Raw genomic sequence first — 18,127 nt, forward strand, 5'->3', positions numbered from 1 at the left:
CCTCTCTGCCTGCTATGAAAAAAAAACCCAAAAGTGTTGTGGGCACTGGAACAGGCTGCCCTGGGAGGCAGTTGAGTCACCAACCCTGGATGTGTTTAAAAGGTGAATAGATTAGGTGTTCAGGGATATGGTTTAGTAGAGGACAGGAATGGTTGGACTCGATGATCTCAAAGGTCTTTTCCAACCTCGTGATTCTGTGAAAGGTTCACCCACATTTTGTGCAGTGGAAAGATGCATCGTAGCTTTGCAGTAACAAAGAGAAAACTGTATCCTTCCAATCAATACAAATGCTACTTTAACTTAGGACCCTCCTGTTGCCCCAACTTAAGGACGCCTTCTGCAGAATGTTTGAGTAAGAAGCTTTACCCGGACCCAAAGGAGCTGCAGGCTTATAAAAGAGAGCAAATTTGGAAAAGTGACTAGTAGAAGAGAATGCTGCCAAAGCCTGACTCCAGTAGAATAAGTGGGCAGGAGTAGATGCAAGAAGATTTAACAACTAGCTTTTCCACAACCGCATAGAGAGATACATGATTCAGTCACAACATAAGAAAAGCCCCATGTTCACACATTTCTCTAGAGACAGCTCGTAAGAAACACATTTGGCTTTGGTAAGAAATTTATAGAAAGCTTGCTGCATAGATATTCTCACATATATGTATTAGAGCATTAACACAGCTGCTAATCACTTTTTTTTTTTGGTGGGTCTAAATTATCTGTTTCTAATGTTTTTTTTCTTTTTATGTTACTGCCACCTCTCAAGAGAAAAAGATGCTAAACCCAAGATCCATAAATACAGAGATTGTAATTTCTTCAAACAGTACACAATAAATTTCAGAGGAACCTAAGTGCTAGTAAGATGGTATGTTTTTTGGTTGCCTGTTATCGGTATTCAGTCTTGCTCTCTCTCCCCCCTATTCTTGTGTTAAAAAACAATGATAAAAGTGATCTTCCTTTAACCAAGATACTTCTTTGTAAATGATGAAATTCTGCATTTTGGGGGAGGTGAGGCATATCTAATCCAGCAGGCTGTGGGTAAGTAAGCAGATACATGCCACAGTGTAAGGAAAGGTCAGGAGAAGTGGTAGGTAGAATTCCTTTATTACTATAAAAGGGAATAAAAGAGAATAAAATATATGATCTCTGCCAGACTATCCACTCCTATCCTCTCAGTAAGGCATTGTAATTTAAAATGGTTTCATTTAGTATATTAGAAACAGAGGCTCAGCAACACAGACAGAAAGGAACACAGACTGCTCTGGCGTGGGTCCCCCATGGGTCATGCCAGAAAACCTGCTCCTGCATGGGCTCTCCACGGACTGCAGCTTCTGTCAGGCTGCATCCACCTCCTCCGGTGTGGGGTCCTCCACGGACAGCAAGTCAAATCCCTGCTCCTGGGACCTCTTTGGGCTGCAGAGGGACAGCCTGCCCCACCATAGTCTTCTCCACAGGCTGCAGAGGCACATCTGGTCTGATATCTGGGGCACGTCCACTTCCACCCCTCCCATCTACAGTGACCTGGGTGTCTGCAGGCTGATTCTCCTGTGTTTTTCTCTCTCCTCTCTCACAGCTGCTGTCCAGCATTTTTTTCACCCTGTCTTAAATACCTTATCACCAAGATGCCATGAGCACTGGTGAGGGGTGCTGCTGTGCTCTGCAGCGGGTCAGCTAGAGCCAGCTGGAAACGACTGTGTCCAGCACAGGACATCCCCTGCTCTCTTCTCACAGGGGCATCCCTTCACCCCACCAAACTCGTCACATAAACCTAGTACCGCATGATGTACAAACTCAGGGGCTTGCTTATAAAAAAAAACCCCGATTTGATTTCAAACCTAATTGTCGCAGTTCCCAGGACTAGCTGGAAGATAATTATATTCTTCCTGCCATCACCAGCGAGACGGGTTGTGGCTGTTTGGCAGAATGGGAAGGCGGGGAGGCCTCGGCACAGACTCACTCCGCGCAAACATGACCCAGATTTCCCAGTCCGACTACACACACTCCCACAGCCAGCAGACGGCATGAGAGCCAGGCTCCTCAGGTATCTACCCTAAATACAGCTTGGTTTGGTCAGCACGCTAATAATAGTTCAGCGCCTTTCAAACAGCTGGGAGATGGAGCAATTTCTACACTTGTCCAGCCTGGGGGGATTTTTTTTTCCCGATTGAAAAAGTCGCAACGGCTGTCGCACTGAAAGTTCTCGGGCAAGCCAACTCGCATCTCAAAGCCCAACCGAAGTGGCTACCCACTGCCAGCTTCCTTCGGGGAGCGACCCCGGCAGAAAGCTGAAGCACCGCCCCCACCGCTCCGCGCCGACGCTTTCAGGCCGACGCCGGCTTCCGTAGCCCTGAGCTGACAGCGCCCCGCCCCCTCCCCGGCCCCGCAGCCGGCCCCGGAGCTACCGCGCCGGTGCGCCAGGGAGCGGCCCACGGCGCGTGCGCCTAGCGCGAGGCGCCCCCGCACTTGGGAGGCCGGCGGGAGGTGGGCGGGGCGAGAAGGAGGGGCGGGGCGGGGCGCTGCGGCGTGTGTGGCGGAGGGCGGGGCCGGGCCGGGCCGCGGCCGGAGTGGGGGCCGCGGCGTTGCTGCAGCTGCTGCTGCCGGAGGGGCGGCGACGGGGCAGGATGGTGTTTGAGTCGTTGGTCGTGGACGTCCTGAACCGTTTCCTCGGTGACTACGTGGTGAACTTGGACAGCTCCCAGCTGAAGCTGGGCATCTGGGGAGGTACGGGGCTGCCGCGCCGCGGGGGGACGCGCCGCCCGGCTCGGGCCGCGCTGGGGAGCCGCCTGCCTGCCCCACTGCCTGCCTGCCCGCCCGCCGCCGCCCTCAGCACTCCCACGGCGCCTCCCTGTCGCCTGGCGGGGGCTCGGGGCCGCCCTGCCGCCCGCGCAAGGGAGGAGGCCAGGGCGGTGTCCCCAGGCGGCGCGGGCCGGGCGGTGTCGCACCCACCAGCGCACTGGGCTGCTTGCCTGGCTGCTCTGCCGCCGCTCCACCTGGCCGGCAGCTTAAAAATAGTCGTGGGGGCGGGCGGGCTGTGGAGGAGGTGTCCGCGGGGGGCGTGGAGCAGCCGGCGGCGGCTGCGGCGGCGGCAGCGGGGGGCGGCAGGGCGGGGGCCGGCCGCCGCGGGGCCAGGAGGCGCAGCAGGAAAACCGAGGGAAAAACCCCGTCGGGAATGCCCGCGGCGTGCGAGTGTCCGCGCGGGGCTTGTGCTTCCTTGTCGAGCTGCCCTTGCCGTGCGCCCCTGGCTTGGAGACGCACCCCGGCTGGCGAGCTTGCGGCTTTCGGGGTCCGCACGGTGCTTGTGGCACTCGCGGAAAGTTTCGGGAGGGCTGGGCGGGCGACGGGAGCTGCCGGCGGCTCGGGGCCGGGGGCCGGGCCCAGGTTTGGGTGAATGCGACACTGAACTGACTCGACTTTTTTCGCTGCCGGGAAATAAGAAACTGAAAATAACCACCTGGGGCTTTGGGTGGTGCCGGTGGGAGCCAGTGGCTTCTCTGCTGTCATCCCTGCTGCGTCTGGGGTAGTTGTCGTCGTTCGTTTTTCTAGCATGAAAGCATTAGGAACAGAGACTGCCTCAGGTGCTCGCAGAGGCTGCGACCTGCCAGGCGAGGTGAGCGGCCGCCTGTAGAAATATATTCACGGGCTGGCTCTGAAACCGTTCTGTGTGAATGTGCCGTGTTGGGGTCCCTTCAGTAGCCTAGGTACAAGAAGACAGCAGCAAAGGTCTCCCTGGGCAGGGTGAAGCAGCACAAGGAGACTAAGGCACGTACAATGAACAAATGAGTGGCCCGTGACCGCGCCTGGTTTGGTTTTGGATGCACATTCCAGGTGTCTGCGGCATCAGCAACAGCAAAGACAGAAGTGCAGGTTTTTTTACATGTGTGTGTGTGTACGTCTGCAGGTGTGAAGCACCCTTGGGGTATTCCCTACCTGCAGTTCCATTCTTAGGTACTCATACGTATGAATCAGATTTGGGAAGCTTTTCCTGGAGTTTGCTGCATCCTGGACTTTTTTCTTTCGTGGCTCTCTCTTCTGAAATGGCGTCCTTATTTGATTTAATCTCTAGTAACTTTCATTTGGCTAGCCAAGGTGTTTGTTGAATCTTTGCAAAGTTCAGTCTTTGTGTGGGGCCTTAATTCTGTAACAGCAGCTGTACGAGTAACATGTAACATCTGGAGAGAAAGTAGTGGTCCCTGATATGTAGCAGCAAGGCCCAGTGTAGCGTATTTATTACAATGTTTGTCCTCTATGAAAGGATTGAATCACTGCCTCTTTCACCAAAAGTGTGTCAAAATAATTGTTTCATTTGTATACTTAACAAGTTACTCAGTTATTGTAGTTACTTCTTTCTATTCAGGGGAAGCAAGAACAACACTCAGCGTAAAATAGGGAACATTCCTTAAAAGCTTTGGGTAGTGTTTACACACTGCAGAAATGTAAAAACAAAAGCAAACCCACAACTAAATAGATATCACAAATTTTTGCCTTGATGTTTTGATATTTGTCCATCATATGTATCTAGAGCTTGGTGTCGGGGGTTTTTTAATGCTTTCCACTTCAAATTTTTTTAATATTTTAAATTCTGTTGTGTATTTTGTCTTTAAATAGAATTAATTTTTTCCTTTGTACAATGCTTTTGTGCTAGAATAAAATTAATTTTCATCTGCACAGTCTGTTTACTTGCTTAGCCTGAAAACTGGTATATGAAGCTACATTTTGTTCTGAGATGCCCAGCACTGCTGCGCTGTAGCTTTGTTGAAGCATCACTTGTAGAAGTTTTTATTTTCTTGGTCTCCTGCTTTCACTTATTTATGCAACTCAAACTATATTTAATGGTGTGTGCATCTCCAGTATATCTTTTGTTCCAAAGACCTTGGAGGACCTAGAAATCACATGGCTATAACTGAAAGGCGGTAGACTACTGTCTTTATCTGCAGTCCATCATTGATTTGCACGTTGGGATTGGCTTCCTTATTACTGGAGCTGTGGTATTATTTTTTTATTAAAAAAGTACTTTTTTCTGTTGCTCTTCATATTTTGTGTAAAGTGTATACTTTTTCAGTCTTGTCTGTATGTTCTCAAAGTGTTTCACTGCAGCGATGTTGTTTTCATACAGTGTCTGTCTGGAGTATGCGTCATGGCAAGTTTGTTTAAGTTTACATAAATCGAGTAGTCTGAATGGATTTAGTACAATTTAATTTCCAATATTTTAGTAGTGAATAAAAGGATATTTTTTAAAATTGCAATAAATGGCCAGTGCTTTTTGGCTGTTATGGAACTGAGCCAGTGCTATATATCAGTATCGTAATTTTTTAAAAAGCCTTCCCTCCCCCTTGCCCCCCAAGTTAAATATCCAAGGAAGTTTTGGTTTGGTTCTTTTGTACACATTGTAATGAAACAGCTTTATTGTTGTGGCATTTTATAACTGGTCTGTTTAGACTAAGACTGGTAACCTGCTTGTGGTCTCTGGATATATGTATAAAGACTATACTTTGCATACATAGTTTAATGTTATGTAGATTTACATAGATTTCATTTATGTAAACTTTGTTAATGAGTTTTTAATGATGATGCTTAGCATTCATTTCAGTTTTGCATGATGAGAGAATTCATGTTGAAGCTATCCAGATTCAACCTATGTGGTAAAGTTGTGTGATGGCACTGCTCCAAACAACATACATGAACGCAGTAATAACTATAGAAATGTTTTAATTTTTTTTTTCCACTGATCCCCTCCCCTCTGATTGAAAGGTAAAAACTGAAACTGTCTCAATAGTGAAGAAAGATGGGATGTCTGAAAACAGTCTCATAGTTGAGAGCATTGCAAGAACTGAATGACCCAAAATATGAAAGGCAATGCAGGAAGGCTAATGTAGGACAACCTAGACAAGTAAAAAAGGCCATTTGAACATGTAAGGCCAACGTTGGAAAGGCCAAGGCTCAGAAAAGAATGTTACAGAGAAGGAAATCCTGTTCCTTAAGAACTGCGTTAGTGTGAAGCGAAATTAAAAAGGTCCTGTTAGGCAGCCATCTGGGACAGTTATTGGGTGGATGATGCTGGGAAGAACAGTGTTTTAAATCTCTTCTTGTTTTAGTACTCACTTAAAAAGAGAGTTTCAATGAACTGTGTTTAACAAATATGTAAGTATGTGGCTTTCAAAACCAGGTTAGCTAAGTACTCAGGTAAGTTAGATAGAATGGCCTAGACCTAACACAGCTTTACTTCAATACCAGCAGAAATGACTGAAGCAATATGGGACAGTGACAATTACCTTTGAGAAGTGAAATGGGGTTGAGATTTCCAGATGGTAGGAGAGACCAAACAGTTGTTTCACCAAGGTCCTATTTTCTTTTGACTGGATCTAAATAACTCTTCATTTGGTGTCTTGATTAGGGCCTTGGAACAACACTTTCAAATACTTAATTCTGTATTGACTTGGCACACCTACTTACTGGATAATGTTGCAAGCATATCTTATTTAACACAATTTGTTCTTTGAATAGTTGGTATCTTTTACTGGTGCACCTACATTGGTAGTATGATATAGGCAGATAATTGCCATGGGTTGTGAGCACACATGCACTTTTTGCATACTTTTTTTTTTCTTCTGGCTACAGCTACCATTCTAATAAAAGACTACTTGTTTTACATACCTTTCCTTGTCTAGGCATAGCAGGTGCAAGGCTGTAGCAGATGCAGTGTCATCCTTCCCTCCTCCTCCCTTATATATTAGTAATTTGAATTGAGTGAGGAATTAACAATGTCTAATAGTCTCTGCTGCTTTTAATGACCTATTTTACCATATATATCAATAGAGGGAGGAGGTGTTGGGCAGAGGCTTACAGCTTGTCTCCAGAAGGAATGCTTAAACACAAATAATTAACAGCACAAACACAAGTGGGAAATGAATGGCAAAGACAGCAGTTTGCATGAAGTCATCAAAGGGATTCTCAAGCTGACAGTGCTACTGCTAAAAAGCAGAAATTCTGTTACCATACTGAGCAGGAGTCCTGGGTACTGGTCAGATACCAGCTGAGGTATTTTCAGTGTCCGATACCTATCATATTTCACCTCTCTTTCTCTCATCTCCCTTCCCTGTCATGTTGTGTCCTCTTCCTTCACCTTCCCCCCCTTCTTATTTACAAGGCAGCAGACCTGTGATTAATAAATAGTTTAAATCTGCAGGATTTTCATATGGATTAATTTTCTTCCCCCTTGGAAACTTCTGTTGACATCTGTAACAAAATTTCAGTTAGGTCTTTTTTTGGTGAAATGCTTTACTGAGTATTATCTTATTTTCTGGAGGGTTGGGGTTTTTGGTTTGTTGGTTGGTTAGTTTGGGTTTTTTGGTGGGTGTGAGCTGAGCCCTTGGTATTAGGGGTTAGTTCATGCACTCAGATTCATGAAGTTGAGTATGTAAAACTGAAACTATAAACATATTTATTCAGGAAGTTTTACAAATGTCTGGTTGTGTTGAATTATTTACAATGTCCAGAGATCAATAAAGCTAAAAATTTGCTTTATAATATAGCTTTAGTAAATGATAGACTGTGCTGTAGGTATTTATAAATGTTCTGGCTTTAATTATTGTTTTGGCTGTTAGTCTGTATGTTTAACCCTAAATATTTATACAACTTCAACTACTTGTATAAACAATTTTCAAGTTTGCTTAGTTGGTCAATTCTTAACTTGTCAAATGGAGTTTTGTCTAGATGGATTTCTGTCCTTAAAACAAAGAAACATCTAATTCCCCCAACAGAGGGGGGAAAAAAACCCAATCACCTCAAAGCCCCAACAAAACCAACCAACTAAAGAATGATATATTTTGAAATTCTTGCAATTAAAATCCGTTGACAGTGCTCCAAGACAGTAAAAATCAGTAGGTGTGTTAGTTCCTGTAACATTCCCAATTTTCTTTATGTTTCTAAGGACTTTTTTTTTTCCCCTTTTTACCCCAGCAGACTCAGTGCAATTGCATTTGGAGCTATTTTCTCATTGCAAGTGAAATAGTGGAGTGTGGTAAGACTAAATTCTGACAACAAAGGAGAATACTGACGTTGGTCAGTTTGTTGGCATTTTGAACCGTGTTAGAATTGTTTGCCAGCTGAGGTGTGGTGAAGTTGGAAATAGTTCATGTTTACTTGCAGGGATGTTTAGTCAAACTTTTTTCTTGCACTCCCTTTCAAGTGTGGGAGAAGGAAAGTTTCCATAAATACACAAAACATAGTTCTTTGGTGGTAGCTTTTTGCGTGCTTTGATAGTCCATTATCTCTGGCCAGTCAAGGTTTTTGTAAGTGAAGTGTGATATTTTAGTGAATGTGTTTTAGTGATTTTATACTAAAATTGAGATGATGAAAGTTCTAATTTTGGTTTCTTCTAATGATTTTAACTGAAAGATGTAAACTTACTTAGTATTTATAAAATTGTAAGAGTAGGAAAAATAGTGATGGCTTCTCCTGTGAAGACAGGTTGCGAGAGTTGGACTTGTTCAGCCTGGAGAAGAGAAAGGCTCCCTGGAGGCTTAATTGTGGCCTAGCAATACTTAAAGGGATCCCACAGGAAAGTGGGAGAGGGACTGTTCTGTAGGGAGTGTAGTGCTAGGACAAGAAGGAATGGCTTCCAGCTGAAAGAGGGCAGGTTTAGATCAGACATTAGGAAGAAATTCTTTACTTGAGGGTAGTGGGGCCCTGGCACAGGTTGCCCAGAGCAGCTGTGGCTGCACCCTCCCTGGAAGTGTTAAAGGCCAAGTTGGATGGGGCTTTGGACAACCTGATCTAGTGGAGGTTGTCCATGCCCATGGCAGGGGGGTTGGAACTGCATGATCTTTGAGGTACCTTCCAACCCCCAAAGCATTCTGTGATAAGAATTATTTACCCCACTTTCCAGTCCTCACAGTTCATGTAGGATAGTCAAAGCTGCCTTGTTTGAAACAGGCCATAATGTATATATTCTCTGCCATTGTGATGTACTTAGATACAATGGGCTATAGATCTCAGTCACAAAATATTGTTTGCAAGTGCTTGAGATAATCTTTGCTCACTTCACAGTACCTTGTTTCTAGAAGCATTAGGGCTGTCAAATTATTGCAGCTTAAATTACTGTGCCTCAGATGAAACGTGGCATATGACAAACCCTTGATAAATGAGAAGTGATGTTTACTTAGCTGACAGTGAAAGTGAAAGAAACTAAATCCAGTTAAACTGCTTCAAGTGTCACAGAGTCTGTGGAGTTGTGCTTGGAGTCTTAGAGCTGTCCTGTGGCTCAACTGACAGACAAAAATTGCATGCCATGCATAGTAACTTGGTTACAAATCTGCACCTTTGCTCTGTCTGCCGTTAGAATTACTTGCCATGAATACAATTACAGTCAGTGATGACTTCTTGGAGAAGCAAATGCTTCTTCTATATGCTTCCCCCCCCCCCCCTTTTTTTTTCTTTTGTGTGTGTCTCATACAATGAAAGTTTATCTAAGGAGACTTAAAATTGTCTGTGCATGGTCAACTTTATCAGGGATTGAATTTAGAGTAGTGTTTTGGTTTTGCTAAAACTGGGACAAGTAGCATGGAACCCAATAGTGTATAAAAACTGTCACCTTTTTATTTCCTACAAAGGCTATGTAGACTAGTTGTGGTTACAAATGTAGTTATATACTATAGGGAATGTTTTGTTTAATATTTTTTTTTCTTATGTTCCTGTCAATATGTGTGTGTTGTAAGGTTTAAAAGCAGAACCACCAATCAGCTCTTAAAATCATTCTTTTACATGTAATATTTCTCTGGAGAGGTTGATGGTGGCACATGTCAGGTGTTTAGAGTTCTACTGGAAAGTGATAATATATTGTTACGATGAATAAATTAAATAATTAAAAATTTGATAGTATTTTACGAGTATTGCATCCAGTCCTGTGGTTTTCAGTACAGGAAAGACGTAGAGCTGTTGGAGTGAGTCTAGAGGGCCATGGAAATGGTCAACAGGGTGAAGCACCCCCCACTACCAGGACAGGCTGAAAGAGTTGGGCCTGTTCAGCCTGGAGAAGAGAAGGCTCCAGAGAGGCCTTACTGCAGCCTTCCAGTACCTGAAAGGGACCTACAGGAAAGCTGGGGAGGGGCTGTGTGCAAGGGCATGCAGATACAGGGCAAGGAGTAATGGCCTTAATCTGAAGGAAGGTAGATTTAGATTAGATATTAGGAAGAAATTTTTCACTGTGAGGGTGGTGAGGCCACCCCACCATGGCAGTGGGGGGTGGAACTAGATGATCTTTAAGGTCCCAGTTTCCCCAAATTGGTACTTTGAATGGTAGTCTAGTTCCAACAGCATTATATAACTGCAAGATTATTTCTCAGTTGGAGCTCCTGTCTCCTCCTATTTTTGGCCATTTCTAACTTGCATCCCTGAAAGGGAAGCATTATTGGGTCAATCAAATCTTCATTTGCAATCTCCAATTGCATTCCTTTCCAGGCCTGTAATTTGCTTCTAGTTTCCTGAATCTCATTTATGCCTCTGCTCAAATGTATCAGGTGTCTGTTCCACGTGCATGTGTTAACACTATACAACTAATGCAAAGGTAAGCATTGCAGGTGTTGCATCCTTCTTGTAGAATTTACAGAAGACATTGCTTAAGGCTATTTGCATGTTTTTAAGTTTTGAGGTTCCCAGTCCCTTCCAGTATTTCTTTGTTATGGCACGTGTCTAATATGTTGTTAAAACATCTCTTGAAATTAAAATTTTCTGTGTTTACAGGGTACTAGACTTATTGTTGTCTTAAGACATTTAAAAATCTGATTTACTGAAATGCTTCCTGTGAACTTTTATAAGTGTATAAATATAACTTGGAAATCTAAGATCTTTTGAGGTCTAAAAATTCACTCTAAATTTAATGTTGCTAGATTTCCACAAGCATAGGAAACAGATGGTTGAGGAAAAAGAACTAAAGTTTTACTTACTGGCTTTTTGCTTTTAGGAGCCGTAGCACTGAAGAATCTTGAAATAAAAGAAAATGCACTGGTAAGTTAGTAAAAGTGAAAATAAACCCAAAATGGTTCATGAACTGTGTTTTGGGTTGTACATGCTTTTTTGTTTAATTTAGGGTGTACTGTCTTTTATGTGAAAGCATGCAGTTTTGTTTTCACTGCACTAGTGTGGATTGTCTAATTAATTTGAGATTAAATTTAAAGGCTAAGGTGTATACTGGCTTCAAGTAGCTTTAAAAAACCAACAACAAACCACCAAAACAAAAACCAACAAAACCCCCACTAAAACTCCAAAACTTGACAACTGCCAAAAGAATGTGTGTAGCTCAAAAGCAATACTGAAAGATTTTTTTTTTCAATTTTTATTTCTATACTTGAAACTAGAAACATGCTTAATGGAATGTATTTGGCCTATGATGGTTTATCAGTCTAAACCAATCACTTGCTTGTTCCGTTCTATTGAATTTTGGAGATTTTTTTCAGTTCTTGAAAGGTAAATTTGTTGTTAAGGTTGTCATTGTCTTTTTTCCTGCATGGGAACATTTTAAATGTTTTAAACCTCTTTATTTCAGAGTCAGCTGGATGTGCCATTTAAAGTTAAAGCAGGACATATTGGTAAGTTCCACTTTATCACAGATCCAGACAGGAGTCACTAAACATACTACTTTTCCTTGCAAGTGGCTTTGGGCATTTTAAGCAAGTAATTTTACTAGTTTCCTTAGTTTGCAGGTTATACACTCTGAAATTTGCTTTATATGCTCTGAAGTTTGTCCCTTTTTTAGAAAAATGAAGAAGTTGCTTTACTTAAGCTGAGATGGTAAAGTTAAACATACCAGTCTTGTGTCATCACTTCAGTATTAATGAGAAAGGAACCCAGCAAAGCGAAGTTGAGCAACTGAGCAGGACTGGATATCATCCCTTGTCTTAACAAGACTCGAGAACTGATTTTGATTTCCACTTCACTTTCTGTCCTCCTTCCCTGTTTTTGCTAATATGAAAATTCTTCTCGTTACAAGTTGAGCATCTTTTGAAAGAAGTTGTTAGTCATTTCCAAAAGCAAACTATGGCTGAAGCCACTAGCCATGCTTCCCTTAAATGTATCCTGGCAGTATATATTTTCCTGTGACTGATTTCACAGTTCATTAAAATGGGCTCTTGGGTGAAAGGTGTGACATGCTGTATGTAATCTCTGTGTCCCCATGTTCAAAAAACATGTGCTACGTTTTGGTTTTTTTCTTTTATTCTTTTGTGGGACAGAGTCTTAGAAAAAAATGCATGTTAAAAAACTTCTGATTTGAGGAGTGTTTAGCTGACTGATCACCTATGAGCTACCCATGCTTTTCTTGTTTTCAAGGGTGCTGCAGTGGATTTTTGAGGAGGGAGAGGTTGCTATGGATTATAGTTCAAGGGAGTAAGGAAAAGACCTGTAGCCTTAATAGTTGGGCTCATGGAAAAACTTGCCTCATGTTTGTTTGTGTGCTGTGTAAAACAACCCAGAGGACATATGCCCAAGACTAATTGTTTTGTTATGTCCAATATAATCATTGTTTAGATATTTTGTGGTTAATGTCAATTATATTTCTAATATTTTTTTTCTCCCTGTTGACTGTATACCTCAATCTTTTTCTTTTGTGTTTGTAGGTCAGCTTAACCTGCAGATTCCATGGCAAAACCTTTATACGCAACCTGTTGAGGCAGTTCTTGATGGAGTTTATTTGCTTATTGTGCCCACAGCCAGTAAGTGAATGCAGAGAAAAAAAAAAGAATATAGATTGGTGGAATTTATGAAGTATCCGAATGTGTTTTTGCAAGATTTAGTCCTCATAGCTAATCCTAGCAAATACAGTTAGATAATGGGAATGGGGTGTCTTTCACTAGTTTCCATTTACTCACCCAATTTTTTTGTTACGTATCTGTTACAAAATGTGAAAAATTCGGCCTTTGAAACAGCATCTTCCAAAAACATGTAAGGTTTTTTGTATCATGTCTTTTTACATTGTGTGTTTAGGCATAAAATATGATGCTGAAAAAGAAGCCAGGCAGCTTTTGGAAGCAAGACAAAGGGAACTGCAAAGGATAGAGGAAGCAAAGCAGAAAATAGCTGACCAAGGTAAGAGTGGGAAAAACTAATGACAGTGATGATACTCCTTTATTTTAATCTAGAAAGATGCTGGATTTGTCAATTAAAGTGTTTTGGATTCCTGTTTTCCTCTTGATACTTAAAAACCTCTTAGTTGCAGATTCTTAGGTGTAACTGCCATCAATATTGCAGAACAGGCATCCTGAAAATAAAAAGGTTCAATCATTGACATGATCTCATATAAATAAGGTTTTTGAAATATTGCAAGCTCATGTAATTTGTTGCCTGGTATTTACTTTCCTCTTCTTTTATAAGAAATAATTTAAATTTTGTTTCTAGTAGCAAAAAAGTTTTATAGTTATGACCTTTTTAATGATTCTGTTTAATTTGTTCTTTAATACATTTTAGGATTTATTATCTTAATTTCAACTTTTGGTATTTCCAAAAAATATTTGTTGGCCATCTTGGGTATGAGTGGGTAGAATTAGTACTTTTGAACAACCTGATTCTTCATGCAGCATGTGATAAATCTGAAACCATCTAGTCTGAGCATAAAAATGTTATAGTTTATACTGAAAGGACATGTTTTTCTAAAGTTGGAGTATAATGTAGTAGAAAATTGTGTTCTCTACTGTAGTTTTAAAAATATTTTGATGCAAACAAAATATGAAATTATTTTTCTTTAACTTAGATAAAGTAAAAGAAGAGAAACAAGACACTTTTGTAGAAAAACTAGTCACTCAGGTCATCAAAAATCTTCAGGTGAAGATTTCCAACATCCATATTCGCTATGAAGATGATGTAAGTACTTTTTTATATCTTGGCATAAAGGGTTGTGTACTGTAACATGAAATTAGAAACCTGTCTGATTTCTTTTCTCCTAGTTGCTTTCCACATTGAGGTTAGCCTAGTAAAGTTTTGGAAATTTCAGTGTCTTAAAAAAAAATATCAAAAATGAAAAATATTTAAAAAGCTTATACCAAAGCATATAGTTGTCATATCTTTAAATAAGTATCATTATTTTTGGCTATTTACTTCCAAATGAAAATGTAGAGCATAAGATAATAAATGTTTTTGTATTTCCACCTGCTTTATTAGATCACAAATCGGAATAACCCCTTGTCATTTGGGATTTCACTTCAGAATCTAAGTTTGCAGGTAATTTTATTTTTCATCTTAAAAAACCCCAACAGCATCCTGATGTTTACTGATAGATTGTGTTTTTGTGTTTTATTTTGCTGCTTGGTAACATACTGTCTGATGGAGGTGTACCTCGTATTATGAGCCATGCACAACAGTAACAACTTGGTTTATCAAATCCAACACAAACACTGTGTCAGGGGAGCCATTAAAAAGAAAGTGATAGCATTAAAACAGACCTTTGGGAGAAAACTTATTCTTCTGCCTGTTGCACTTTGTGCTTGCCACATACCAGACTTTGCTAGATTTAGGCTGTTCAGAATCTATGAATATTTTACTGAAGCTGCCATGAACCCTCAAAAAAGGAAGCTACTACTTGGTATTTGGGATAAAAGGATGGAGTCTTGTTTCAAACTGGAGCTCAGTTCTTTGTTCTACAAGCTTTACTTGAAAGCGTTTGTTCCTAGCAGGGCTTTTGAAAGGTTTTTGCCAGTCTCTTCCCCTGATGGTTTTGAACAAAATTTTGTGCAATGAACAGAAGCCTTTGTATTCTTACTGTTTCAGTTTTGAAATGCGTATTAGCCTTGAAAAAATGTGATAGCATATAGAGTTGTTTGGGCTGAAACTAAAATGCTGTTTCCAGAAGTGTAGAAGAATTCTAGTCCCTTGTTTATCTCTTTCCAAAGACCCTGCCTAAAAATAATATTGGTCTAAAGGACTAGAGTTTTAAAAAATCTTTTGGTTCTTGTGTGCAGCCTACCGGTCACTCCACGTACACGTGTATTTCTTTGGTGGGGATGTAGCCGTATCAAGTTTCCACTAAAATAATGGCTTAATCATCTTAAATCAGAACATGGCATGCTATAATTTTCAGTGGGGTTAGTTACGGTGATGTACTTATCTCTTTTTTCCTGACTTGTTTCAGTTGATAAAATATTGATGTATTATAGATATTGGAATAACTTTCTCTAATTCTCATTTCAGACCTCAGACAAGAATTGGAATCCATGTTTACATGATGAAACTGCCAAGTTGTTCTATAAGGTGTAGTATAAACTGTATGCTACAAAAATAATAGTTAGTAAAATTGAGTTAGTGTTCCTTCCACAGAAAGTGAGATCAAGACAACATGTAACTGTACAGGTTCTCAAATAAAATGATGTGCAGTCTTCAAGGAGCATTCTGAATATTTTTATTTATCCAGACTTTGTGAAATCCAAATTGTTAATCTTGGTATTCTGTTGTATTTTCAGCTTGTACGACTGGATAACCTTTTTGCTTACTGGAATGTGAAATCGGAGATGTTCTACCATGGTGGTTGTGATGAATCATTGGTAAGTAAAGGATGAGATAATGTATCTAGTCTTGTAGTTCACCCAGTGAAACGTAGACAAGCCTCACACTCAGTTCTGCTTCCACTTGTGTCGGTGTCATGGAGAACTGTCTTGTTACTAATAACTTTTTAAGGAAAAATAGTAAATGATAAGGTTTTTATATGATGGAAGTACAACATCCATTGGTATAAGTTTAAAAAAAGAAACAACTGAAGTCCTTTGCCAGTGTGAAAATTATACACAATATACCATTGTCAGTGATTTTATTAGCTAAATATAGAAGTCCTTTCTCTGTTCAAAACATATGTGTTTTGAGTTCTACTGTGTGTCAGGGGGATGGATTATCTGAAACCTCTATTAAAATACTAACATTTTATACATGAAAACTTTATAATGAAATAAAAAGACAACTTATTTTTAACTCCATTGTGCCTGTAGGTTAACTTAAAACAGGGAGTTGCCAGTCACAATGTGATTCCAGAAGGTTACGATTTTGGTAAGTGATATTTTGTTGTAATGTTTTGTGTATACTTCTGATTTTTAATGCCTCTCAGGTTGCTGCTTTGGCTGTAATTAAAAAGTCTTAGGAAGGAATGCAGTTCAGTTCTTTTGTAGGAATAACTGTCTTCCTGACAATGAATATTGTACATATCTATAGGCTTAAAAAGTCTTTGATATAAGTATGAGATGTGAGTGATGTATCATTCTAATGTCATTCTAGTATCATAAAAAGCCCCTTAGTGTTAACATCTGTTGTTGATACCTCATTTTAATAAGTTTAACAATCATGTAAGTTTTGTGAATCATATTGGTTTGAGTTATAGATTAATGCTGTTGAGTTCACCTGTCTTAAGTGAAATATATCTTTCTTCATCAGAGGTGGAAACAGTAATCACACAACTCTCTAAAAGATCAACTTTTTTTTTTTCTTTGTGTGTGTGGGTTACCATGCTGCAAGTTGCTGCTTTGAGTGTTGCCTGCTTTAAGTCCAAAATTCCCACTGGTTCTACTGGAGCATGGTGATTGTTTACTTTTCATTGTGTGGAAAATATGTGGTGTTTATTTCCCATGTGCATCTGTGTGATTGTTTAGAAACAGTTTACAAGGCAGAAACAAGTGGCTTGTTCTCTAAGAAGCGATTCATCAGTTCACTATGGCCAGGGTTAAAAAAAGGCACTGTTATGTTTTACGGGGTTTTCTTGCTGCCTTTGCTTGAAAGAGGAAGCCTTTTTATGTCTCCTCATTTGACTGTAATTTCAGTAATTTCTTCTGATTTATTATCTTTTTCAGTTGCTAGCATAGCATTGACTCTTTTTACAAGAAAACGAATATCATCAGCTGCATAAGTCCTTACATAGAAGTTCAAAATAGTTGCATGAAAAATTGCAGGATTCAGGATTTGCAGTCTTCAAATTCAGCAGTGCCATCAGAGATGCAAATATTTAAATAATCACATCATACTGATATTCTGTGGTAAATGAAAGTAGTGGCTTTTTTAGAGCCTAGATTGAGAGTAGAAAAGTAGTAAGCACAAAGTCTGCTTCTGTTACTTGGTCTAAATGAAAACATAATGCTTATAGGAAAAATGAAATTCAGGAAGGAAAATTAGTAGAAATGCTACAACAAAACATGGTTTTACCTTGGAAAAAATGTCCGTTTCCATTTGTATGACCAGATTAGTCAGTTAGAATCTGTTGAAATCAAAGCAACTTTATTGATAAAAATGCAGTTTACACGAACTCAAGTAGCACACAAATTCTTAGTGTTTGATCAGTTGCTAAAACAGATGAAAAAATTGAACGAAACATGGGCTTCTGTGATTGTATTGAATACCTGACATGACCAAATTGTGGAACAGGTAAAACATTTCTGCTTAGAATATTTTGTCATAATAATGTCATGTGGTTTGCTTTACTTACGTTCCATAATGATTTTTTTCATGATTCCTTGTGTTTGGATTAGAAACACAAAATGTTTGGTTATCCATTGTTGTCAGTATAGCTTATCAGTGTAAAACATCAGTAACATAAATAAAACCCTCATGGCGTAAGAGTTACCATAGAGAAATAAGTGCTATGTTTGAAATTGTTGTGTATTATAAATAGCATATATCATAGCAAAAAAGGCTAGGTTTTTTGGAAATACAAACTATAAATTAAGACATCTGCCATATAATACTGCATACAGGAATTCTTGTGAAAATGTTCCACAAATATTGCCAGAATGAAACTGGGAATTGAAAATAGATATTAGTGTATTTCAGAAAATGCAACTATGTTGATGAAGTCCTCATGTTTTGAAGCCTAGCATTTTTAAATGAATAATCTGGCATAATTTGAGCTGATAAATATTGTCTATGATTTCTGTTAGTCTTAAATAATTTAATTGCACTTCTTGTACCAACTTCTCTTTTTTAGTATTCCGCCCAATCTCAGCTAAAGCCAAACTACTCATGAATCCTCGCTCTGATGTTGACTTTTCATCACCAAAAATGGATTTAGATGTAAATTTACAAGATATAACTGTTGAATTCAATAAGCCACAGGTATGAACTATTTTTCTGAAGTTATATGTAACATGGTAAAGAAGTTAGTTTGTAAGAAAAAAAAGCA

The 18,127-nt window shown here is 40.1% G+C and overlaps 1 protein-coding gene across 1 annotated transcript in view; it reads left to right on the plus strand.

Annotated features, from left to right (window-relative positions):
* Positions 1–2,615: 2,615 nt before the first annotated feature.
* VPS13A (vacuolar protein sorting 13 homolog A) overlaps positions 2,616–18,127 on the plus strand; it is a gene marked incomplete at its 5' end in the record, with an annotated part of 100,106 nt that continues 84,594 nt past the window's right edge. Inside the window, 11 exons of the mRNA XM_084277968.1 lie at positions 2,616–2,715; positions 10,952–10,995; positions 11,534–11,576; positions 12,603–12,698; positions 12,970–13,071; positions 13,733–13,842; positions 14,140–14,199; positions 15,166–15,225; positions 15,435–15,515; positions 15,954–16,011; positions 17,933–18,060. Of these exons, the coding sequence (XP_084134094.1) occupies positions 2,616–2,715; positions 10,952–10,995; positions 11,534–11,576; positions 12,603–12,698; positions 12,970–13,071; positions 13,733–13,842; positions 14,140–14,199; positions 15,166–15,225; positions 15,435–15,515; positions 15,954–16,011; positions 17,933–18,060 (882 nt within the window). The remainder of the gene's footprint in view (positions 2,716–10,951; positions 10,996–11,533; positions 11,577–12,602; positions 12,699–12,969; positions 13,072–13,732; positions 13,843–14,139; positions 14,200–15,165; positions 15,226–15,434; positions 15,516–15,953; positions 16,012–17,932; positions 18,061–18,127) is intronic.

Source organism: Gallinula chloropus (assembly GCF_964237585.1).
Source record: "Gallinula chloropus genome assembly, chromosome: Z".
Lineage (NCBI taxonomy): Eukaryota > Metazoa > Chordata > Aves > Gruiformes > Rallidae > Gallinula > Gallinula chloropus.